The sequence below is a fragment of the Perca flavescens genome, chromosome 22 (assembly GCF_004354835.1).
Source record: "Perca flavescens isolate YP-PL-M2 chromosome 22, PFLA_1.0, whole genome shotgun sequence".
In the NCBI taxonomy this organism is placed as follows: Eukaryota; Metazoa; Chordata; class Actinopteri; order Perciformes; family Percidae; genus Perca; species Perca flavescens.
This window is the reverse complement of record NC_041352.1, coordinates 19,263,836-19,288,958: the sequence shown is the minus strand read 5'-3', so window position 1 is coordinate 19,288,958 and position 25,123 is coordinate 19,263,836. Positions and strand designations below refer to the sequence as shown.

Genomic DNA, 25,123 nt, shown 5'->3' with positions numbered 1-25,123 from the left:
AGGCACAAAGATGGCGGGGACAGCGTATCTGTAAATTACTTTCCATCCCCGCTGTTAACGGGAACTTTATTTCTGTCAGATGACATTCCCCTCTATTTACTGTTGATCATTTAAATGGCTCCCCTAAAAAGAAGGTGGCCCTCACTCTTCCCCATCTCTTTCCCTCTCTCTCTGTATCATTCTTCCTTCTCTTATCAGGAGATTTTTTTTTTCTTCAAAGCAGTCAAGTGTTCTTTTTCTTTCTTAAACAATTTAGCCACGCTTTCCATTTGCTTAGGGATTTCTCTGGTAACCTACACAAACGCCTAACATTTGTTGCCCTTTAAGGCTTAACTTGTTTGCCTCTGAGACCCTTGCTCTTGCCCTTTTAAGCATGACCATTAAAAGGGCCCAACTCACCCGCTTCATAACCTGCTTTACAGAGGCTGTGTTATGTTAAAACAGCATTCCCTGACAATTTTTTGAACTATAACCAGTTGTTCTGCTCCCCATTTTTCAATTCTCATCCTGTTACTTACAATAACCTCCCTCATTTTCCTTAAATCGGCAGCACCCATATCATAAAAGTCCAACCAACCAGAAACTTTTTCCCCTTCTTATTCTCTTTTGCAAATAACCAGTGCTTTAGCCCCCACCTTCTGTTTTTTTCTCCTTTTTTTTATTAGCAAATTATCCCATGACGACAGGATTTATTCAGCAAAGAAGCATGGACATCTTTTTTTTTTTAGCCCAGGACCCAACAAAAGAATCAGGGGACTTTGTGGTCCACCTGCCTGCCGAATGATGAGGGTGGGAGGGGAGAGCACCCCCCCGATCCCCTCCTAAAGAGCACCAATCACAGCATTGTTGTGGCACAGTCGGCTCTTTTGAGCTGTCAGTGCAAGAGGAGGGGGCACAGAGATGAATGGCACACAGGATGAAGCCACCATTTAGCCAACCATGTGGGAACGCTCCACCAGGACTCAATAATTACACTGGGCCTGCTCAACTTGGACAAAACTTACAGACTAGAAAAAAGAGGGGAAGGCAGGGTGGAGGAGGAGAATTATCCCCGTAGTGCACGTAAAGTGAAGATTTTAGAGCTAAATCCGTTTCCAGACAAAAGTGCAGTTTGCTAATCAGAACAGATCTGATCCAATCAATAACAGCTTTCAAGCTGATCCCAGTCACAGAAAAATTCTGTAGGAAGCAAACATTGCTTTGGATAGCTCAACATCCCGCCCCCCCTACTTATTTTCCAATTTTCACAACTTATCATAGCACCGCGTTACCGGGCGCACCATGGGGTTTCCGCTGCGCTGAGATCAGGGGCCGCTGCTCTGCTTGACGGGGGGAAATATTTTGCCGGGCCTTCCTAAGGAGAACCAGTCACTGGGGTTTCACAGCTGCTCACAATTACCTTTTGTTTGGATGAAGGCGGTGGGGCAGGGGCTGCGGGGGTTAAAGTTGAGGCGAGTGTAGGGTTACACCTGATAAGAGGTTATGAGTTCTGGGGGCGACTTGGGAATGTGCTGTAATTATAACAACACAAAGAATGTGTAAGCTATCTTCTGATTCCACGAGGGAGAGATTGGGATCTAAAAGGGACCTTTCTCTGCAGATAACTATCATCCCTCCCTTTCGCCAAGTGAATTATGAGACTACTGTATTTTAGGGACTTCAACATTGCTTAAAGCTGTAGTGTAGAGTCTGACGTGGCTAGGTCGGTGTAGGAGACAAACCTTATGCTGTTCAGAGCTATAATTACCAGCACATTACGAAGAAAAATCCACAATCACAGAGCCAAATTACATCCATGCATTTTCCACAACAAACCTTTTTTTTTCTCCTTGCTGCCCCTTTAATTAATAAAACAGTGCCGGCCATCTGGGAATGAGTAAGAGTGAGAGTGTTCCCAAGATGCTTAAGGATGCATTATCATACCCACTTCCTGGAATAACTCCCATATGGGGAGCAAGTCACAGCAACTTATTTACCCTTTCCCGGATTGTTTGTCTACTCTTCACACTTGGGATGATCGCTGACATCAGCAGAGTCCATGGGGGCGCTGACAGAAAACTCCCTGACAGGCCACCAGATCCAGCTACTAAAGCCAAACCTCCATACCCAAAAACCTCAAAGTCCTCTCACTGCTAATGAGCACAGCTGCAGCTTAGGCCGTGGTGATCTCAACACTGGTGTTGTTATGACTTTAGCTTGATGCTCCAAGGCTTTCCAGCCCAAAAAGAAATAAATCGCCATCTAATATTTCTCATTCCAGCATCTGAATTAAGAATGAAAAGCTGAATGACGACAGGATTGATGAACTGTAAGATCCGAAGTGCTTTTAATAGCATGTGTTGAAGACATTGCTATGTAAACATGCCAGAGTTTTGCTACCACTAAGGGTTGTATGTGACTCACCACAAGAATAGGGGGAAGGCAAACAGAAGTATTGTGAGCAAAGATTAGCGAGTGTCTAGATCTTTAAAATCATGTTTTTGGAAGTTGGTTCATTTTCATCTTTAAGTAATGAGAACATAAGCAAAAAAAAAAAACATTCCTTCGTCCCCAGTGGGTCAGTGGCCCCGATGATCAAATATGTCGCTATGTATGGTAGCCACACCTCAGACTCTGGCTCACAGAGGTCTGGAAAACATCCAAAAATGCCTCAACAATGAGATGCTGCAAGCCTTTGTGAAAACATTTACGATACAAATAGGTGAAACCTGTAATTCAGTGGCACGTTTATCCACAAGTTAGAGATGCCGTATGATTAACAGATGGGACCGACTTGAGCCTTCACAGAGAAAGTTGAATTTCGCAAAACACTTGTATGATCTTGAGGCGTAGATTCAGCTACGCAGGATCAGCAGATCACCAGCAAAATCTTAACTTTTATAGACATTTTTTCTAAAAATGTGTGAAGTTATTGCTGGATTTAAAAAAAATCTAAAATGTATTATCATTTATTGGGTTTATTTTTGAAACGGGTTAGATTTTTTTTTTTTTACCTGTGCCTTATCACTTTGTCACTCATGCTTTTGGGCTCCATGTTCCCATTACTCAACTGGTAAACTGTGTATTTCAAAAGACCAAAATGATATTTACATTAACCACAGAGCGGCTAAGTGTGCAGTTAGAGGTGACGCGTACCGTTTGATGTGGTGCTGGAGGCCACCGCCTTCTCGCTGATGTCATTGCGCGCTGATGAGCCCTTGGTCGCCACAATGGTCTCCACCCTCTTCTTCTTCTCAGCTGCTGAACTGGCCTGGGAATGGGTTTCCATGGCGATTTCTCATTCCTCAACACCTCATGGAGACGGGATAACTGGTGGAGAAGCAGAGGAAGGTAGAAAGGACGGGTGAGTGAAAGACATGAAGCACATGAGACAATTTTTGTTTGGCTCTCTGCTTGTAAAAGCGAAGTGAATCATTGGTTTGATTTGTGCATTAAGTTTAGAAATCAAGTATTTCTTGCTTGATTGAAGTTAAACATTTTAACAATAGAGTGCCCTCAAGAAAAGAATTCAACACTGAGAACCTTGTGAGAAAAACTTCAGATCCAATCCTCCCTTTGCATGATGCCCAGAGCAGACCACGGGTCAATCCACCAGCTCACCCTGATTTATTTTAACTCAAACCTGCTGGGCTCTGATCTGCTTGTCGGGAGGCTGATCTCCTTTTCTGCTAACTGTGGTTCAAATATCCAAAATGTAGCTGTCCTTATTTTCAACTATGTCACACTAAACTTCTGACTTCTTGTCAAAAAAAAAACTATAAACATAGCAAGGCAGGACATCCTGACTAGGTTTTATATATCTCAGAATAGAAGCTTGTGGATATACTGATAATCCTGCTCAAGCAGTCTTTCCAGAGAGAAAGGAGAAACCTTAAGGGGATACCACAGAGAGAGAAACATTCACAGTCCTGAAAAAACAAGGGTTGTTTGAAGGCCCTTTTGGGAATATCATGGTGCCGGGCAATTTTTCGTTCAAAGAATAAAGGTGGTTCAAGTTAATACTGTCTGTGGGTTTAGAAGGGGTTCAGCCAACAGTCTAGCAGACATGCTGCTCAGTTCAGCACCTCAGAGGCTGTCTACAAACTCAACTATATCTAGGTCATGGAGGTCTCTGATTATGGAGACAACACGGTGATACACCACAACCACTCATTTACACAAAGTACAGGACAGCTTCATTTGGTCCAATACAAAGCCTTTAGTCAGACTCCATAATTCACGGATAATTACTGGAAATATTTAGTCTGACTAACATTTTCTTTCCAATAAAGACCAGCAAATTACCCAACTGTACTATTTATTTGTCCTTCACCCTATAAACATGCATGGATACAAAGGCCAGCAGTAAAGTCAGCTGTAATGCAAACAGAGGAGTGCTGCTGAAACTACAAGAGAAGGGAGGGAGCTGATTTTTACCAACTCCCCAAGGAGGGAAGGCGAGGGGGAAGTGGTGAGGGGTAAACTTCAGACAAACACTGTGCGCTTTGTTTGTTTTTTTCCCAACCCCCTGAAAAACCAGAGTCTGTCATCCATTCTGACCCGACAACAACATCTGTAAGCAATTGCTGGCTTACAAAAAAAAAAAAGAAGGAAAAAAATAACACAATGCAATTACTGCCTTACCAATCAAAACAGAATTAAACAAGAGCTCGTCCTCTAATCACTCCCACATGAATACATGTGTAGCCGTCATCCCCAACCAAAGACATTTTTGTTCTACTTGCACAGATATCATCTCAAATCACTGCTGCATTTGTTTGATAGAGTGAATGCTTTCATTTCTTTGCAGCATGAGTGGATTAATCTTCAGAATATGTGCGGTGCATGTACGTCTGCACATGCATAGTTGTAAGTTCCTACTAGGAGAACTGATCCTAGGTGCCACTCATTCACTTTCATCGGCAGAAAGTGAAACAAGAGCGTGATCAAAGAAAACTTTTTAGTCTCCCTCTTTGTAACTGGCATTACATCATTCTAATGGCTGGACTTGAGCAAAAGCAGTGAAGGAGGGAAAAGAAACGGAGAGAACCTACTTTACAGCTGTTACTGAATAGCTTCCAACATGCTTTGCGTGTACGTAAAGCATATACGTATGTGTGTGTGTCTTCCTGTCGCCCCCAGGTGAGTCAGACTAGAGCTAAAATAAAAAAAGGGCTGAAAGTGCAGCAAATATGAGGGTCAGGATTGGGGTTTGTAGGGGAGGTGAGGATCAAGCGCGGCATTCCACTAGTCGGGCAAATATTCACAAGTCCGAGCCACTGAAGCGTGTCTGACTGGTCTTTTGTGTTCCACTAGGCAGGCCACAGTTCCAAAGCAGCAATTAAAAGCAGGACCTTTTCACCCATAATCCCTCTGACCTGGACGCCCACACCCAATCCTGCAGATGTTCCTGTATCTGCTTTCGCCTTTCACGTTGCTCATTTTCACAACTGTCATACTCTCCAAAAACTTTTGGGAACTCACTCGCACAAAGACACTTCCATCTTTGTTTACATCAATACAGAAAGAATGCTTATAAAGTAATGTGAAAAAGGTTTTTGTGTGTTTATCCTTCCAAAATCTGAGGACAGAGATCCTAGTTTGAACGTCATGTCAATTTTTATTCAACACTTTGAACCACCACTGAAGAAGCACTAATGTACTAATAAGCCTCGTGATTTTTATGTACATTTACATGAGACAGCAGATAAATAAGCATCTGTATGGGGACTACCTGCATCAGTGGTGTGTCACAGAGGCCTGGCACAAAAACCAGGCATTGGTTTCTGTTGTTAACTCAAAATAAATGTTAATTTCATATTAATGCCTTTCCCATGAAATGTCTGTCCTACACCCAATTAGAGAAGAGAGAAAGAGGGTGTATCTTTATTTGTGCTCAACTGTAATCCTTCCACACAGAAAGGGAGGCGATTAAACAGGTTTAAAATACCACAATTCAGACTGTTCCTTCAGAAAAAAAAAACATTCTTATTTTATAAGCACATTAAGCAAATCAATTTAACATAAATTATACGCCTTGGTGACAAAGGCACCGAGTTGAAAGTCATCGGCAAATTGTACACATCAAAGTGAAACACTAAAATAAACTTTTGCCTTTGATAGAGAAAAAAACACATTTTTTCTTCCTTTTTCTTCATGCAAGCTTAAACGGCTGCTACCACTATCAAAAATCACTGCCTTTGTTATTTAAAGGCTCCATCTTTACAAGCTTGATTCCATGAAACTGCTTAAGGTATACCTCCTAGTCCACTGCATTCTGTAATTAGGAGCACATTTGCAAAAGCATGGCACACACAAACACACACTCAGAAACTGAGGGACATTTTTATATACACTCTTGAAGTGTCTTCTTAGATTTGGCAACCCCCCCTCACAGACGGGGTACTGTATTTGTGTTCATTTCATTAAGGCGGCTGTTCAGTGTCGAGGACCCCCTGAGGGGGGAGACTGGCAGCGCCACAACATTCATCATCATTACATCAGCGACCACCGAGATCTGCTATCTTAGGCTTATCAACACGGCACAAACGCACCGCAGCACAGCGAGTTAGAGGGGAGGGGAGAGATGGGAGATGGAGACGATTGGGGGAGATTGTGAGCAAAAGTGGAATAAGAGGGGGAGAAAATGAATGGAGGAAGGAAGGAGCATGAGACTGTGTATGTGTGTGTGTGTGTGTGTGTGTGTGTGTGTGTGTGTGTGTGTGTGTGTGTGTGTGTGTGTGTGTGTGTGTGTGTGTGTGTGTGTGTGTGTGTTCATCTATGTGTGCTTGCATGTGTGTGCACCTCACTGTGCCCCTGCATGCCTGCACATGTTTTCCTGCGTGTACGATGTGTGTTTTTGCACATTTCGCAGCTATTAAGGGTTCCAGCACAGCTGGAATAGCTAAAACACTGAGAGGAAGAGCAAAGAGGGAGGAGGAGTCGAAGCCCTTTAGCGAGATTAGCTGAATCTAGCAATAAAACAGAATGCGCTGGCTCAGGCTGCATGTGTTTGCATTGGATAAGGTCAGTGAGGGGATGAGGCCCCTTAAGGAGACAGTGCTTGCTGGTGGTTAGAGGACCTGTCGTGGGTTCAAAATCTTCGACTGAGGAGGTGATCCCCAAACTCAATGGCTCTAAGACAAAACCACACACTTAGGTTTCCATGCTGTGTTCAACACTGCAATGCACTTATGGCTTGCCCTTGGCCCTGGAAGGCAAAGGGGAAGGGGGGTGGGATTGGGGATTTGGTGGTTGTGGCTCTCATTCAGTAAAACTTAACATTGTGCCCAGATGGCACTAAGTCTGGCCTACAGCTGATGGGGACCAGCCCCTCAAGTAAGGGCCATTTAGCAGGAATTAGTCACACCCCGCCACACACACACACACACATTTCAAATCCCAGATATGCACATGCTAACAGTTTAGTGCTAGGCCTTGTATACTGTGACATGGTTGAGCTATTCAGATTGTCATTTACGTGTTTCTATATCATCCAACAATGATGTGTGAGTCCCGCTTTTTACTTCCACATTTTAAAACGTTCAAACGATACATTTACTGAGATGATTTATTGATTCATGTTTTGAATCAGTAAAGCATCTCGTGAATACTGCATGGAAAAAAAGAACTCACATGTTATGCTTTTTTTTGCATTAAGGTTTTACAAAAGACCTACCTGACTTTAATTCATTTTTACAACTGAGCTCCATCGTCTTAATAGCATTCCAACAGCAAACAGCTGCTATCACAAGTGCACTGCACAATATTTGAATAGGAAAAGCCTGTGCAAATGAGGAGTGTTTATATTTTTTGTCAAGGACAAACATTGCAACAACACAGCCCATCAGTAGCTTTCAGCGGAGCTAATAAGATTATCCTCGCGTGCGTCTTGGTCCCTCAGACCTCTCTACTTGAGATGCTTTGGAGGGCTGATGAGGGATCCTGTGTGCTGCACAGCAGAATGAGCTGAGTGCATCTTACATTCCTGGGTAACAAACCCACACGATGTAATCGTAATGCTTACACGATGCTTCTTTTGCGCTCGCTACCCATTAGATAAGGGGAAAATAAAGCATGCGCCACAATGGAAATCTTGCGCGATTTCCCCACAGCCCCTGCTTATTAAATTGTTTATTTATTTTGACTTTGCATTTGTTTGTGAGCCACTTGTGTCAGGGCAAGTGAGGCCGTGTCAGGAGTGAGACAATGGATAATGCAGGCAGCTTTGTTGCACTGGTGGCCCAGTTATGCGGTATTGGTTTCCCCTGCTTCCACTTTATTCATTTTCTTCCTCTGCTGAGATGTGGAGCCTTTGTTTGATCAGTCACTTTTCCTGATTGTTGAGAAGAAGGAAAAGATGCTTGTTCAGCCATTTACTGGAGGCCCAAGCAAACAATGCAACTTATTACTTCAGCAAAATACCATGGAAAAAAAGAAAAACATTTTACTATATGCAAAAGCGTATAGCCTTGAACTTGCAGTTTAAGATTAGCATATACTTTTACCTACTTCATAACTTTGGTTGTATCCACACAGCCAGTTGAATTTGTTATAAAATCACTGTCTTTTGCAGCAGCCACCACATCCTATATAGCTAAGGTTTCCACTCGAGTGGCCCCTGCAAATGGCACACACTGTAAAGCAAAAGAGAGTGAGGTCTGTATCCTGTCAGTGGGCCTCTCATCTCCAGTGAAAACAGTCTTGTGTTTGTGGAGGCATTCTTCATACAGGGCTTTAGAAAGCCCTCTGTATGATGCCACAACCAGAGTGCGACAACATCCTTCACTGTGCTTTCACAGCGAAAGAGTACATGTTACGCCGCGTGCTGCATTGTTTGAGAGCACAGTTTCTATGTAATGCATGCGTGTGTGTGTGTGTGTGAACATGGCACAGAGAGGAAGAGGGACTGTGTTTGAGAGTATATGAGCCATGCTGCATGACACTGTGTATAGGAGTTGGATGCACCAGGTGCTCTATACGCCTTTCAGTATGCAAGTGCGATCACTGTGTGCAGAACATAAATAAGAGAGGGGACCCCAGGGAGGGGATGAGTGGAGGGAAGAGAAATTCCTGTACTGATGAAAACCTCACACACAACTCTCTCTGCCTCCTCCTCTTCCTCCTCCTCCTCACACGTGCACTCAGAGAAGGATCAAGCAGATGGATGGTCCTCTGTGAGTGTAATGGCAGCAGGTATGGCTTTGACAGAAGGTCTGCACACTTAGCCAGAAGAAGAGTATAACAAAGAGTATTTGAGGCGACTAAGAGCAATCCGGAGGCTGGACAGCGTAATCGTGAAACCGCTCTACCCACTTACACTTCTCTTCCGTTCACTTATTTCATGCATACTCACTCATCTACAGTACTCTCAATCTTTCCCTCCTCCTTTCTATCTCCCTTTACTTCATTCCTTTGTGTCATTTGGATAAGTGTCGGAGCGGAGTGAGTCAGTGCTACTATGTGATTAATGACGGGCCCTGGCGTCTCCGGGACCGAACGCTAACAACAGCCAGGGGGCAGCGCGATAATGCACAATAATAAAGCCAGCAGACTAACAGCCAGGCAACGCAAGGCCTATTAGCTAGCCCCATCAGGACGGCTAAGTGAGAAATTAGCCCTTCCCAAGCTCCGGCACAATTCATCAAGTGCTGCCCCTGAATCCCCCCTCAAGAAGTCATAATGTTTACTTAAAGGCTGGCCTCGATGCCCCAGTGGCAAGCTTTATTGGCTCTTATTAATTCCCGTTCTGGCCCTCGCGGCCATGCCATTTAAACCGCATTAAAGGGGTGAAAATTGGATGAGATGAAGTTGTCTTGGTGTTTGGCTCTCGCATGATAAAGCCGGACCTAAACAGAGGGAGACTTGGAAGAAGAAAAAATAAGAGGGGAGGGCAAACAAATCAGCATGTAAAGGAATGCTGAATGAAGCTGTCCTGAGATGTGCCGCAGCCAGTCAGAGGAATGTAGGGAGAGAGGGGAAAAGGAAAAGAAAAGGGAGAAATGGCATCGCTTTAATGCTAGACTTCCTGTGCGGATGGGAACATATCCAAAAGGGTAACACTGGGTCACGCATTCCACAGATGCAGAAACAAAATTATTCTGCTGTATCTTTTCTCCTTATCTTTCATCAGACGAGTTGAAAAATACCGTAAAATAAGGTCACTCTATCAGCACTCCAACCTTATTTCAACATGTCAGTGATGGACAAGAGTAAGAGGGGAGGGAGTACACTCAACACAAAGTACATGCCTTTAATGAGGTGGCTGTGCTGGTCTTAAAATAACAGAACAATGAATCACACTTGTAAAACCAATGATGAAATGGGCTTATTTTCTTCAGCTTGGTCAAATTACCTATTATTTAGAGTGTATATTATCTTGTGTTGAAACGCTTGTTTATCAAGAATGCCAAACATTTGTTGATTCCAGCTCCTCAAAAATGTCACACTTTTCTCTGTTTTTTTAGCATTGAAACTGATTAACTGATAATGTGAAACCACAGCGCTATGAATGGGTTCACTGGCCTGTATGTCTGTAAGTGGAGCGTACAAGTTAAGAGTCTCATCCAACTGTGGGTCTGTGTTGCAGGAGTGTGTTCTATAGAGTAGTATGGAGTGTACGGCAGCGGAGGTGTGAGATCAAAGACAGCTGAAGCTCAGAGGGAGTCCGGGAGACTTCTAGCTCCCTGACGGCTCTCCCAACGGCAGTGTCGGGAGACAACTCTCTCCCTTCACTTTCATATCAGCCACACATCCCCCCCATCCCTCTGTGCCAGCTCATAGTCTGCACACACACACACACACACACACACACAGACACGCACTCACAGGAAGTCTCAGAGGATTTGGTGGTGCTGCAAAATCTGTACCCCACCTACAGCAACACTACACACACATACACACACACATGCTGTTGCTCATCAGAAACACACAGCGGAATATTTTGAAAATAGTTCGGAAGAAACTCACTCACGCTCCCAGTGAAAAAGGCTCACGCAACTCAAATACCAAGACCATATCACAGCACTGGACTGGAATGAGTTGCAATAAACTTCACAGCGCTGCCAAGTGTTCAACAAAAAACTTCCCATAAACTCCAAAGCGCACAGTCACAAAATGGCCCCCTGAAAATCCTCGGCATAGAGAGCGAGGAACAAGACTGTCATTAGACAGTCAGCCCCCTCAGGCCCGCCGACTTGATAGTGAGGAAGCCAAACATCTGGGTGTATTTACTCGTTTCAGCTGTTTGCAACCCCGCCTCGAATCAATCTGGGAGCTGTAACACCATTGCTTAGGACAGCTCTTAAACAAACACGCTCAACGCTTGCCGGCTCACTCACTCACTTCCCTCCGCACGCTCAAGCATCCCAACCGGGGCCGGGGCCCGGCTAACGCAGGCAAATAAATTTGTGGAGGAGGAGGAGGAGGCCTTAATTGGAGCATTTGACGGGTGCCTGGGGTTAATTGGGAAGCATGGAGAGCAGCTGGCTCCATGGTGGAAGTTGAGACAGGGATAATAAGTTCACCCTTTGCTGGAGAGACAGTTAGTGATGAATCAGATCAGAGGAACAGTGTACAGTGTAATCATCCTCGCATCACCCCTCCTCCACCTTGCTCTCCTGACAAGCATAGACAACCTGGCTGCCAGCTACACAATCTGGCACCTATCACGCAGGACTGGCAGTCAGAGGGAAGAGATCACCCGGCAACGGTTCACACACGTTCATTCAGTTAATCACTCACGCACACAATAATTCTTACCTCTAGGACAAGGAACCTAGTTTATCAGTTTGCCGGTCGATGTATGTAAATCTCCTCAACAATGTACTAATGGCTTATTACCCTGCGTTAGCTGGTTTGCATTGATCTCTACGCCAGAGGGAGATGGGGAAACTAGAGCAGTTCACTGCTCATATGTACCGAGCAGGACTATAATCACATCCCAGCTTGTTTCAATAAAAGCAACATTAGCATAAACCATCTCAAACACACTAAAACCTTCACCCCGCTCAGTCCGTGCAAGAAAAAGGGGAGAAAAAAACTTTCCTGGATTACAGGGTAATCAGGGCCATATGGGATGGGTCGGTATGAGTTTGTGTGTCTCTCTGAAGTGTACAGATTGTCTCCACAGATTATGACTTTCTAAATAAGAAACCTATTTTTCCAGAGGAGCAAATCTTCAGCCAGTATATATATATATATATATATATATATATATATAGAGAGAGAGAGAGAGAGAGAGAGAGAGAGAGAGAGAGAGAGAGAGAGAGAGAGAAAAGAAAGTGATTCTCTCAGGAAACTAGTAGCAGCAAAAGGCTTAGATATAACAGCAAACTCAGTTCCTTGTGCTGGGAGGGTGGCTGAGGGAGCATTTGGGGGCTGAAGGAAGCCCAGGTAGAGTCATAGGCAGTAATGGGAGGAGACAGGGACTTAGAGCGCCACACAAAAGCCAGGCTTTATAAATAATTCCAAAAGCTAACAGGATCCCTTGTATGTGTGAATCTGTGAAATACATTCACACATGAATGCACACACACTCATACACACACACACACACACACACACACACACACACACACACACACACACACACACACACACACACACACCAGTGGGAATAGGTTATTCACACTCCTCCACTGGAGTTGTTAGTCTGACCTGCCTGGATTGGTAAATTTGGGTGAATACCTTTCTTGCATAGATGATGCAAAAAAGAAAACAAGTCTTGAGAAAAGAGGTCCATTTCAGCACACACACACACACACACACACACACACTGACACTCTCACACACTCACTCACTCATAATGCAGGGCAGCAAAGCACACCGGAGACCTGTCTTGTAAATCTCTTTGTGAAAGCAGCTTTGGGGGGTAGACAGGGGCTTACATACTGAGCCCTGAGGTAGAGCTTCAGACTCCACTCCCTCTAACCCCCCCATGGTCTTTCTCCCTCTCCCACACACATACTCTGCGCTCTCCTCTTCTCTCTTCTTTGCTTTCCGTCTACCCTACATTTCCACCTCCTTTTCTGCCCTCCTCTCACCTTAACCATCGCTCCTTCCCTCCCTCCATTCTTTCCTCTCCCCTCTCTCCTCTCCTCTGTCCCAGCCCGGGCTTCAGAGCACTGGTCCTTAGCCCTGCAGGCTCCCGTGGTGTTGCGGTGACTAATGTCCTGCCTTTGCTCAGACAATGAGTTTGAGACTGAGCCGGGAAAGTGTTGAGGAGGGAAAAAGACTCCAGCATCTTTGACAAATGGAACCCTTCGCACTCCCGTGCCCACTGAGGGAGGCTTTACAATGTCGCGCTCCACGCTCCACGTCCTCCGAGGGACGGCTGCAACCCGCAAAGCCGCATCTGGGGGAATATAATGAATTCCTTGAGAAGTCTAACCTGGCTTTTTCTTCATGAATAAGATATATTTCCAAAGCATGTCGACCCCTCTTAATAAAAACACCAGTCTGGCAGGAATAGCCAAAGCCGTTTTAGGGCCCCATGTACACGTTAATATTTCTGTTTCTCTATAAAATTTTCTCAGGCCCACTGTTTTTCCAGGCTTGCGAACTGCGAGGCCAGCCCTACATTTTCGCTGGAAGGTGGAGGAGCCATGATGACAAACTGTCATTAAAAACGGCTGGAGTCCCTCTCTTTCAAGGAACTCAAACTCTTGGATGCTCCCTCCTCTTCCCCACACACCCTACCCCCCCCCCCCCCCTCCCATGCAACCCTGAAAGGAACTGGGCTTTGTCTGAAGAGCAAAGGAGAGAGGAATCCCCCCCCCCACCACCACCTTCAACCCCACCTCCCATCCCCGAACCCTGTTCCTCACTCCCTGCGGAGTATTGTTAAAACACAGCCCCCTCTTTCCGTGGCCCGGACTCTTAAAACAGCGTGCTTTGCATGAGAAAAAAACGATTAGTCTTCAAATGCTGCGCTGTCAAAGGAGGGCTCTTTCAGGTTGGGGCAGAAATTTGGTCAGATAGTAGAGTTCCCCTTTTGTTTTTCTAAGATGAGGCATTATTAGAGCCAGGGTCTGTTAGCATTCATTGCTGAGAAGAACACACTAGAGGGGTTTATACGAGATGACTGCCCCCTCCTTTTCCAACTTGCCCCAAGTCCGCAGCAGACGGAAATGAAGGAGCAGAGTGGGGGAAGAGGTACTCATCTAAACATGTTTGGAGAGGAGAGAGAATGTCTGGGCATGTGCTTCTTTCAGGTATTAACCTTGGGATTTACATTTGACATTCAAACAATGGACCCCTCCTTGACCTCCACTCCAGGATGCAGCAATACTCAGGGATAACTCCTACTGAAAGACAACTGCAAGCAGCATGGGATTGCAAACACATGAGGTTCGCATTGTGCGCATTATTGCATGACAATGCATAACTTAAATACTGGTGTAAGGACAGGAGTTTTGTTTAGAAAATGCACACTAAACAATATAGCTTTTTCTTGCTCAAATAATTTGAACAGAAAGAAAGTGTGTACATACTGGTGTCTTGGAGTAGACAGAGCCTGACTCATGGCTTCACACATCAAGAGGCAGGGGTAAGTGACAGATCATTGTTCACAGCAAGCGGCCAGTTCATCTGTTCCCCAATCACCACCCCGGCCGAGAAAGCACAGACCCCCTCACGGATGCCAGAACCGGCTCCCATCAAAGCTGACACAATGCCACATCTGCAATAACAGCCCGGCCTCGGGAAACTGTGTCTTTAGGCGCTCAACTTTACACGCAGCCCGCAAACAAATGGCCCCCAAACCAAAGCACTTCACCTCTTGCTGCTATACTTCACACCGCAGACTTAAAGACATTTTTACAGCAGCTACAGCAAACAGAGGAGGAGATGAGCGGCGCCCACATGCAGGCGTGACCTGTCCTGTTTCTCCTCAAGTATGTGAGAAAAGAAAACGCAGCCGCTAACTGGCACACTCTGCATTCTCGCACACAAACCAGCATATTTGCAATAAAATTTACCATGACCTACAACGGGGCTTATGTTAAGCTGTCAAACACAGCTTAATCGATCATAAATTCCAATCACTTGATTCAAATTTACTTAACTGTTTTCACTCTGGTTTTATTTCTTTTTTGCCGTCTTTGGTGCCTCACTCTGGGAGAGCAGTTGACCAGACTAATTGTCAGGTCCAGTTGGAGTTTCCAACAGGCCAGAGTCATGGAAAACAAAACAGCCCTCTCCCAGCCCCTGCTAAGGCAACTTGAGCACTTTTTTTCCCTCCTTTTCTTATTTCTTTAGACCAAATGAAAAAAAAAGTTGCTTCCACAAGAGAGTGAAAAGAAAAAGAGACAAAAGAAAAACTAAACACGTATGTTTGTGTTTGAGGGAGAGGAGAAGAAACAGAGGAAGAAAAAGAGAAGTGTGAATGAGCAGCAGCAAAATGCATGTACATGCATGCAGTTGGAGCACTGTGAGGTGTATGAATGTTGTTTCAGTACGCTGTTTGCAAAAGCCCCAAGTGTATTAAGATTCCTGAATGTGTGTAACATACATATCTAAAATTACAGCGCGATATCTCCAGCCTCACACCCTCTTCATCGCCACTTTCCCCTCATCGTTCACAGCCTTATCCAAAGACATCACCCGGCTTGAAAGGTGCCTTTAGCAGGCTCCTTGAAGCGGGGAGCCGGGGTCCCGCTCTGGGACAATGATGGTTGAGGTGGAGGGGAGCCGGGGGAGCAGGAACACATAGCATATTAAATCTGCTGCCGGAGCTGGGTCGTCCGCGCGGAGAGCCAGAGAGCCAGATCTGAGGCATGCCCTGAAGGGATGGCTGGGCCTGGGGATTAGGAGGCCAAGGAGAAGCCCTTGCACACCCGAAGACCCCTTCTTGTCTCTGCTCGCACGCAAATGCATCCAGACATGTTGACGCTTTTCAGGTTTGCCATCTCAGCCCAACTTTTCATAGCACTCTTCACAAACCACACCAGCGAACACACACACACACACACACACACACACACACACACACACACACACACACACACACACATTTCCACCCGCTCTCATGCACAGCCTTTTTTCCCCTCAATCACTACCTCTGTCTGACTTGTCCTCTTTCTTTCCCCACTGTGTCTGTTTCATTTGATGTCAACATATCAAAGTACCAAATCATCAAAGTGAGAGATTTCTTTTGGGGGCTATCTACTCAACGTCGCGAGTAACATGGAAGGGAAGCAACAGCTAATCAAATTATACAGGGAATTACTCCAAATTTCCACTGGTCAGGGGGTTTCAGTGTATCTAAAACTAATAATTTTTGTCCAAAAATAATTGTCCTTATTTACACCTGTGTGTGTGGTTCCTGTAACTTCCCAAGAAACAGGATAAAAAAAAAAACACGGAAGAAAAATCTGCAATGCAAGCGAGCTAACACTAAAAATAAACTACAGTCCACATTATCTTAAGGAAAATCAACTTCCTCACATTACCCTCGTTTTAACAAAACATTTGCCACCTCTTTGAGGGTTTCGGGTCGCAGCATTTGCACAACAACACAGCTCATTAGGGCCTCTTGCATACAAACCTGATAGCAGGTATTCTTCCTGCAGGGTGTAAAAGGCCTGAGGACAGAACCTGCAGTTAGCTGTAAATGCAAGGCCCTTAAAAAGAGAAGAGGGCCATAGCTCAAAAAGCTAATAGCATGTCATCTCACTGCATTAACATGACAGCCCTTATTCTGCCAGGTCGCCAGGTCAAGGGTGCACTGGGCGAGCGTGGCCATGCATAATTTTACTTAAAGGAGTGCTTAAAGTTAAGATAAAACAGTACGCTGCTGCTATCTGACGGACTGACTCCTGCAGAGGGAAACGATATCCGTGTGGAGCTGAGGGAGCAGAGAGCGGCTATGATACATCTCCGCTGGCTACAGTAAGCGAGTGGCTCTGAGTTGTGCATCTCATTCCAGCAGATTAGCATCTTAAACACTGCTGCATTCATCACTGCTGCTGCATCATAATGAGACAAAGTCCTTTTTTGGTAAAGGTGCACCTGTTTGACATCAGTATCCCCTTTGGTAGTTTACTTTAGATCAAATGTAATAGTACAACAAAAAAATAATGCTGTGTTGTCATATAATAGTCATGCATCTTTATTATTGAATTGCTCTTTTTTCATGAAATAATGCTATGTTTTATTAGACATTACACATTTAAAAAAATGCACATGTTGTGTAAAAACAGAAATTAAACACTAGTTGTGTTAAAGTTGTTCTTAAGAATATAAAATCCAGAAATGTCATAGATTTCTCTGTCATCCGTCACTGACATTTTATTTAATCTCATTTAATTAAAGGCTCGTGGAGAATGTATCGTATCTAATATTTTATATAAATAAAATTGGATGCCATCCTAATTCAAATAATAATTATATAGAGGCATCATAATAGTATTTTTAAGAATCAGTTTTATTTCAAAATGATTAACAAGTCACAAGCCACAAAAAAGCAAAACAGGGGAGACATGTACAGCCCTGTTTGTTTAATCTCAATAAAGAAAATTACAATTACAAATGATTTTCATGATGTCATTTCAAGATATAAAATATTAAGCCTAAAATCAGAGTGAGGCCTGATCGTCTGATCATTCTTTTCCATGTTAACTGAGCTGAATCGTTGACATGACAGTGAATTATTTCCTACTTGTAGGCCCTGTGAAATGTTATTTTGTCATTATAAATAAAATAGGGGACATATTAAATGGCAGGTATATGTGACAGTCCCTTTTTTATTTTATTAGACAAATGTAACCAAGACCTGCAAAACCTCTGCTCCAAGCCAAATCCACATCAGCCAAGATGAATGATTGAACAGCCTCATAAAAAAATAACTAAAAGGAGATTTTTATCAGTGTGAACTTGTGCTGTTAAACATCTTATTTGGTGTGTTCGCTCACTGCTCCGTCTCAAGGCAGCCAGTTCTCCGTTAATAATTTGCCAAGTGTCAAAAAAAAAAAAAAGGAGGATTTGAGCTGCACCGCATGGCTGAGCACCTCGGACCCTCGTCGTCTGTATGAAACCCGAGAGCAGACAAGCAGATAAAATGTGGAACAGCTGGCGCGGACAGGAGGGAAAGTTTCAAACAAATATCCGCACATGTGGAGGCTCGGGGGCTCTCAAACGTTTTCATGTCCTGGACCCCCAAAAAACGAACACAGACTTCTGTTAGAGAGATTGTTTTTTTAGTGTTGATTTTGTTTTTAAATGAAGGGCTGTCTATAAAAGGGACAAACCTGTGTTTGTATTAGTCCTTTTTATTCCCTTTTCAATTGTGAATTCTAATAAACTAAATTATAGTGACTTTACAACACTTCTAATTTTGCTTGGGGCCCCATAAAACTCCCTACATGGACCCCTGCAGGGCCACAGACCCCACTGTAATGGGCTTACATTTCTCTGAGCACATGCCTTCAAACACGCTATGATGTGTCCTTCCACATGTTTGTGGAGCACATAATAATTTACTTTTTTTTTGTTAAATCCAATTCAAATTCAATTCAAATTGCCAGATTAAAATTGATAAAAGAGTTCCTGCTTTTAAATGTTTTGACTCAGTCAGGTTTCCAGATGCTGACACTTGTTAAATAAAGTGAAAGTGCACTGGAAACACAAAGAACTATTTCACCTCAGTGATACACTGCAATTTGCACTTGTGTAAAAAACATAAATAAAAATCAGCTCAATGCAGAAATGTGAAACTAAATGAGTTTTGAATTTTTATTTTATTTGCAGTGATATTTCTTGTGTGTATAAAAAAACGCTTTCAAATTGGCTTTTAAGTTTTGAAAATACTATGAAAACCAGTGATGTAGAAATGTTTTTGCGTTGTACAATGGTTATGAAAGGAAATATGTCTAAATGTTAAAGGTCAAGGCAAGGGTCAGTCACAGGCTTGTTTGGATTTAAAAAATAAAATAGTGTCTGAGCATGTGCATGTAGCTAACGACTTTCAATAAGTCTGCAGAATCTAACATGATAAACCGAATCAATAACAGACACTGAAATAAGATAACACATGCACATAAATATGCACACCCCCCCTCCCTTCACGCGCGTTTCTTTAGGCAAACGTCCAATAAAGTTTCATGTCTGCAGAAGTTCCTAAAGTTTCAGTTCAAAACTCCCAACAGTATTACACGTGTTTCTTCTGTCTAACACACCAAAGATCCCAAAACACCTTTTCCATTACTACCAAACTTTATGCAACTTTAAACTAGTTTTAAAAAATGCACATCTGTCTGTTGGATATGCTACTTGTTAAGTGTGCCATCCGGGCTTTTTTAACAACCAACACTTATTTCACAGAGCATAAATCACACACCCAGGCCGAGTGAAACACAAGACTGTGCTGCATTTTTTTGGGCTGTTTTTGGGATCCCGCATCGCTTTCATCGTTTCTTTTTTAAATCTGCTGTGTCGTGCCAGTGTTTCCTCTGTTAATCCACTTCATGTCTACATCTTAGCTTGTATGAAATTCCATCGTTTTGAAAGGTGAAACCTCTCCTGCTTCACAAAGTCCGACTGCCTGTCCAAACTTTAAAAATAGACAAATAAGCGCAACAATGCCCCCCGTGTGTGAATTTTTTATAGATTACTTACTTCTGTCTGGGTGATTCCCCCTCTAATTCTTGACTTTTTTTTATCTTCACAGAAAAAAAAAGAGTTGTCTTCCTTCTTCGTCTTCTTCTCTTCCTAAGTTGCAGATGTGCCTCTGGAGTTGAGTGGGACTTTTTTTTTTTTTACGCTGCAACTCCAACTCCGAAGCGGCGCTGCCAGAGTTTTTCCTCTTGCCTGTCTTTCTCCTCTTTCTCACAGTTTGCTGTGTCCAAACACCGCCGGACTAAAACCATCAGCCTGCCGATAATATCTGCCGATAGCAGACTGCAGATGTGCGTAAAGACAACATAAGCGTCAGAGAAGCGCATGGAGAGTTGTTATTACATTTAGTGCGCTATTTCGAGGAGAAGAGAGAGGGCGAAGTGTGGGACTCCAGCTGCTCCTTCCCTCGCTTGACTCCTCCCTTCGGATTGCTCCCTCCTTTACTCACTGCCTCCCTCCTTTTTTAATTCCTGTACCCCTTTCTTTCTTTCTTTCTTTCTTTCTTTCTTTCTTTCTTTCTTTCTTTCTTTATTTCTTTCTTTCTTTCTTTCTTTCTTTCTGTCTGTCTTTCTGTCTTTAAGCCAACTTTTTTTTTTACCGTAACCCTAGTAATATTACAATGTAGCCTATGGAGTATAAACCCACATTAAACTCAGTTTACCCACTTTCTGTGTATGTGTAAGTCTACAACTGACCCAAAGTTAGGTAAGAAAATAAGGAGTTGGATTTTGACCATCTTTGGCATTCATTTCCTGTGTGTGTTTCTCCTTGCCTGTCTATATAACTTATTAATACGTGTTTGAATGAACCTGGATAGGCAATGGACCACATCAGGGACTCTATGACTGCTTTATAAAAGACAATGTGATTTTATCCTGCTAGAACCGTCACTTTTCTCAAAGGTTTGATGGACAGCAAGAAATGATTGCCATATAATTAAACTTACAGGACATATGTGACAATACATATGCCGGCATAACTCTAAAAACATTTACACTAAATGGAATGTATATTTTTGAATTATATTGCTAAAATGTACGCCTTTCTTTTATTGTAAAAGGATTTTTTAAATGGTTACAGGTTTAGGTGACATTTATTTTACTGCTTTGATGAAGGTTTTTTGCACAGGACTTTTTCCTCACTCACCCACCTTTAAAAAAAAACAAATTTATGGAGTTTACATATTGGAAACTGTCAATTTATGAGAGCTAAAATATTCTCCTGGGCTCAGCCTTTAGAGTGATACCTATTGCTGCAGTAAAGCGGAGGGAATCTTTCCAGTAGGGTTAGGTTACAATCAATATACATAATCAATATACAGGGAAATTATGTGGTAAGAGAGGTCTTTAGGGCGCTGTTTCAATCAATGAAGAGGTGGGAGTTTGGAGAGGAAAATCACCGGTTAATCGTTTAACCAGAATTTGAATGTGTGTGTGTGGCCGAGAGGTCAAGTCCATCAAGACACAGTTAGTGTATTTCACCCAATTGTAACACACATCCAATTATCTGCTGCGGCAAATGAAGAAGTCCGTAATTTTAAGGAATTTTCTGTTTTATAAAGGGTGTTTTATAATCACTTTTCTGATGCTTACTATGCAAATAAAGTCTGCATTCACTAATTACTGCCATAATCAATCAGAGCCCAAGACCTTCTGTCACAACTGTCAACATCTATGTCATCAATAAACCCCCGAATCTTTGATTCTGATTTTGTCATACAATGAAGATGGATTTTGAATGTCAAAATTGGGCAACTATGATGAGACTTTAAGCAGCTTTTTTTTAAATACTTCAGTGCTTCACATCAAATAGTGTCTCTATTCATCAATACATCTACAGATACAGATGCATTTCTTTCCTTATGATCCATAAAATGTCAAAATAAAACTAAAGATTTTATATTTGATGATTTAAAATTACAATCCAGACATAATATAAGGTTATTAGTTAAAAAAAAAAAAGCAAATACAGTAATGCTACACATGTACAATGCTTTGATACAAATCAGTGTCAATACAATGAAAACGCATGTGTCCGTGACGACTGGAAGTCGGGCCGAGAAAGGAGACAGTCAAAGGTGCTCTGTAAGACACGACTAATTCTGCTGTCAGTTTGTCAGGCGGTGCTCATCTGGCCTGGACTACACAGAGATAAAGTCCTTGTTATGAATCTCTCAAAGAGAATCCGAGGAACGTGGAGGTGGGGGTGAGGTGGAGGAGAACATGAGGGTAAAGGAGGAGGGAGGGGGTGCACATGGGCATCAGTAGGGTTAGCTGCTCCCGAAAGTATTTCATCAAAGAGGGCCAGGATCCTGGGGATTGAGATTCTGCCTGGAGGCAAGTAACCAATGGTCTCCCAAGAACATATTCCAAAGTAAGGCTTGCAGAGCCAAAGCACACATCAAAAGCACCTCTGTTGCCAAAGCGATTCTGGAGGAGAAAAAAAGGGGTTCGGGTCCCTTCTTTGCCCCCTTTAAGCCCCAGATCTCACCCCAATTAAGAAGGAACTACTGTTTGTTCCAGATCCTGAGATCTACAGACAGGGATGTGTACTCACTAAGGTAGACACTCAGGCTCACACAGACACACACACACACACACACACACACACACACACACACACACACACACACACACACACACACACACACACACACACACACACACACACACACAATAACCAATCACAAGCATGCACACACTCATACATGCACACACACACTCACATATTGTCACTTTTCCTCACAGCACAATCTAAAAAGAAATGCAAGGCACTGAATATCAACATCTGTGTCATGATCTTATTTAAAAAAAAACAATAAAAAAAAAAGACCAACAGACAGAGCGTGTTTCCACTTTCAGCCATGATCTCAGTGAAATAATATGTAGTGCTCAGTGTGTCCATGTATGTTACACGAGTAACAGTAAATCAATACTTGGCAGAATGTTGTGTCGGCATTTGGATTTTTGCCTTTAATTCTTCGCCGCTGGACAGATGTCACTGTGAAATGGATACGGCAGAATAAGCATATTATATCCACACAGATGTGAATGCTGGAAATGCACTGGCTGCATGAACAGAGCAATGACAGAGGCTCCTGTGTCTTTCCCAGCCAAAAGGCAGTATTTGTAATATAAAGGAATTTTTAAAGTGTCCTCAGTTAGTATTGAGGTCTTTTACTTACTTACTTACTTTTACTCTAAACATAGCACCACACCACAGTATGAAAATACTCTATTGCAGGAAATGCCACTGTAAGTGTTATGTTTATCATACCGGTATGTAAATATTATTGGATTGCTGTTATGTGTAAGCAGCATTCCAATGCTGTCAAAATGAAGACCATTTTGACTTTCACCTATGCTGTTGGGCATTTTTATTTGATACAAATGTTTTTACAAGATGATCATACAAAGGTTTTACATGTAAAATCCTGACCTGCAAAGTAACCAGTAACTGCTGTCAAGTGTGTTAGTAGTATATTTCCACATGAAATGTAGTGGAGTGTAACATAATGTGAAATAGGAAAACTCAAATAAAGAACAAGTATCTCAAAACTGTACTTAAGTATAGTATTTGAGTAAATATACTTAGTTACTTTCTACCAGTGGCAACACATAATCTCTTCCTGTCGGCCCTCTACTATTTAATAAGAAACAAACAAAACAACTCGAAAGTAATCATTAACGAAGAGTAACAGGACACTGTCCCTAACAGAATCCGGTGAATTCTGGGTGAATTCTGGGTTTCTTTTAGTATTTTGGGTAAACTGACCCTTTATGTATGTCAATTACAATATTTCCACATTCCCACATAAACAAATTTCATACTCAAGAAGTGCTGTAACAAAATGCTGTAACTATTTACTTACTTTATAAACACCTCTTGATCTTCATTTGGTGTCGTTTAAAAACCATGTACCTCCAAATTCAAATTTTTTGTAAGCATTTTCACCTTTACGACGATGCCTTTTTCAAATATTCAGTGGGGCTTTTAATGGTTTCTTTAGCTTAAAATGCAGGGGAATAAACCATAAAGGAACATTCCTTCAATATATCTGAAAAATGTTAAATTACCAAATTGACAGAAAGAATAAATTACCATAAATGCAAATATAAGACAAGGGAACTCTGTTGCTTGTTGTCCCCACCTTTCACGACCCATGTTACACTGTCTCTATCTAATATAGGCCTGATAGGATTTACTCAAAGTGCTTTGCTTGCTCTTATTCTTAGGACTACAAGTGCAAGTGTGCCAACCAACAAATGACTTCAGCTATCTAACACTGGGTCTGTTTGCCAGGGACCAGAGATTTGGGACCAAACAAACATACCACAAAGGAGAGCTTCAGTGACCTTTAGTCCACTTGTCAGAAGTGTATTAGAGTGTTATCCATCCTTAAGCTGTGTACATAGAGTTCAGAAGGTCTCCCACTACATCTTTCCATTCTCTGTTCACACTGGTTTTTCCTCCTCTTTTCTTTTCTGTATGTACTGTACCTGTACACAGTTGTACATTCAGGATACTAAACACAGCACTCCCCTCTTTTCTCCCCATCATCGTCCCTCCTCCTTCCCCCCCCTCCTGCCGGAGGTATCGGGTGGCTTGAGTGGGCCCATTAGTGTGAATGACTGATAAGACTCTCAGCCCCCAATAATCAGAAAAAGGATATTTGCAGTTATTTTGAATCCGTCAGAAATAATAAACGCCAAACTATTTCCACTTGGGCTATTTAAGCAATTTCCCCGTGATAACATCCCGTGGGGATTTCATGTGCATTCCAAATGACGACATAATAAAACCAAGACGCCTGCACCCCCTTATCAGGCTGGATTAAAAAGGAATAATGAAACAGAGAGGGTTTGGAGCCTTGTGTGGTATGAATATGATTATCTAATGGACTCCAATGGAAAGGCATGTTAATTCCACTTTAACGCGAGACCTTTCCCAGACTATCTCCTGCCCCTGGCTCCTCCTAGGACCCTCCTTCCTCCCCCCTCAACCCGCTTCCCTGCCTCTTTCTCCTCTTCCTTTAAGTTAAAATAATCGTTCTGCTTTTTTTTCCACAGAAGTCATTATGCCCGCCGTCTATCTCTGTGTATGAACGTGAGCATGGGAGAGTGATAAATCCCCCCCTCGTCTTTTACCCTCTTTTCCGGTCTGATTGCAGTGTGTTGGCCTCTTAACTTTCAGACAAAAGCACTCTGGGCAATTATCAATATTCAGATATTTTTTTTCTTGCACAGAGATCATTGTTGCTTGAAGAATGTGGGTCACTCATACAAACTCAAATCAAATTTTCTGAGTAGCCAGTTGAAATCATATTACATGGTCTGACACTACAAGGCCTTAATATTTGAATACTGGGCCAAAAAAGTATAATTGAAGATTCACTTTAAACATGTGCTTTTTTTCCCAGTGTTTATTTATTCATGAGAGAGTTCTAAGAGATTTAGAGTTATTTCCAGATGATACATTTTAATTTGAAAGTTGCCTGTCCGGCTAAAACTTAATATCAAATTAACTCTGA

The 25,123-nt window shown here is 42.7% G+C and overlaps 1 protein-coding gene across 1 annotated transcript in view; it reads right to left on the bottom strand.

The window, feature by feature from the left end:
- gli3 (GLI family zinc finger 3) overlaps nucleotides 1-19,982 on the bottom strand; it is a 92,579-nt gene extending 72,597 nt beyond the window's left edge. The window contains exons 1-2 of the mRNA XM_028569816.1: nucleotides 19,594-19,982; nucleotides 3,136-3,309 (exon numbers count right to left, since the gene is read on the bottom strand). Of these exons, the coding sequence (XP_028425617.1) occupies nucleotides 3,136-3,268 (133 nt within the window). The 5' untranslated portion in view covers nucleotides 3,269-3,309; nucleotides 19,594-19,982. The remainder of the gene's footprint in view (nucleotides 1-3,135; nucleotides 3,310-19,593) is intronic.
- Nucleotides 19,983-25,123: the final 5,141 nt, after the last annotated feature.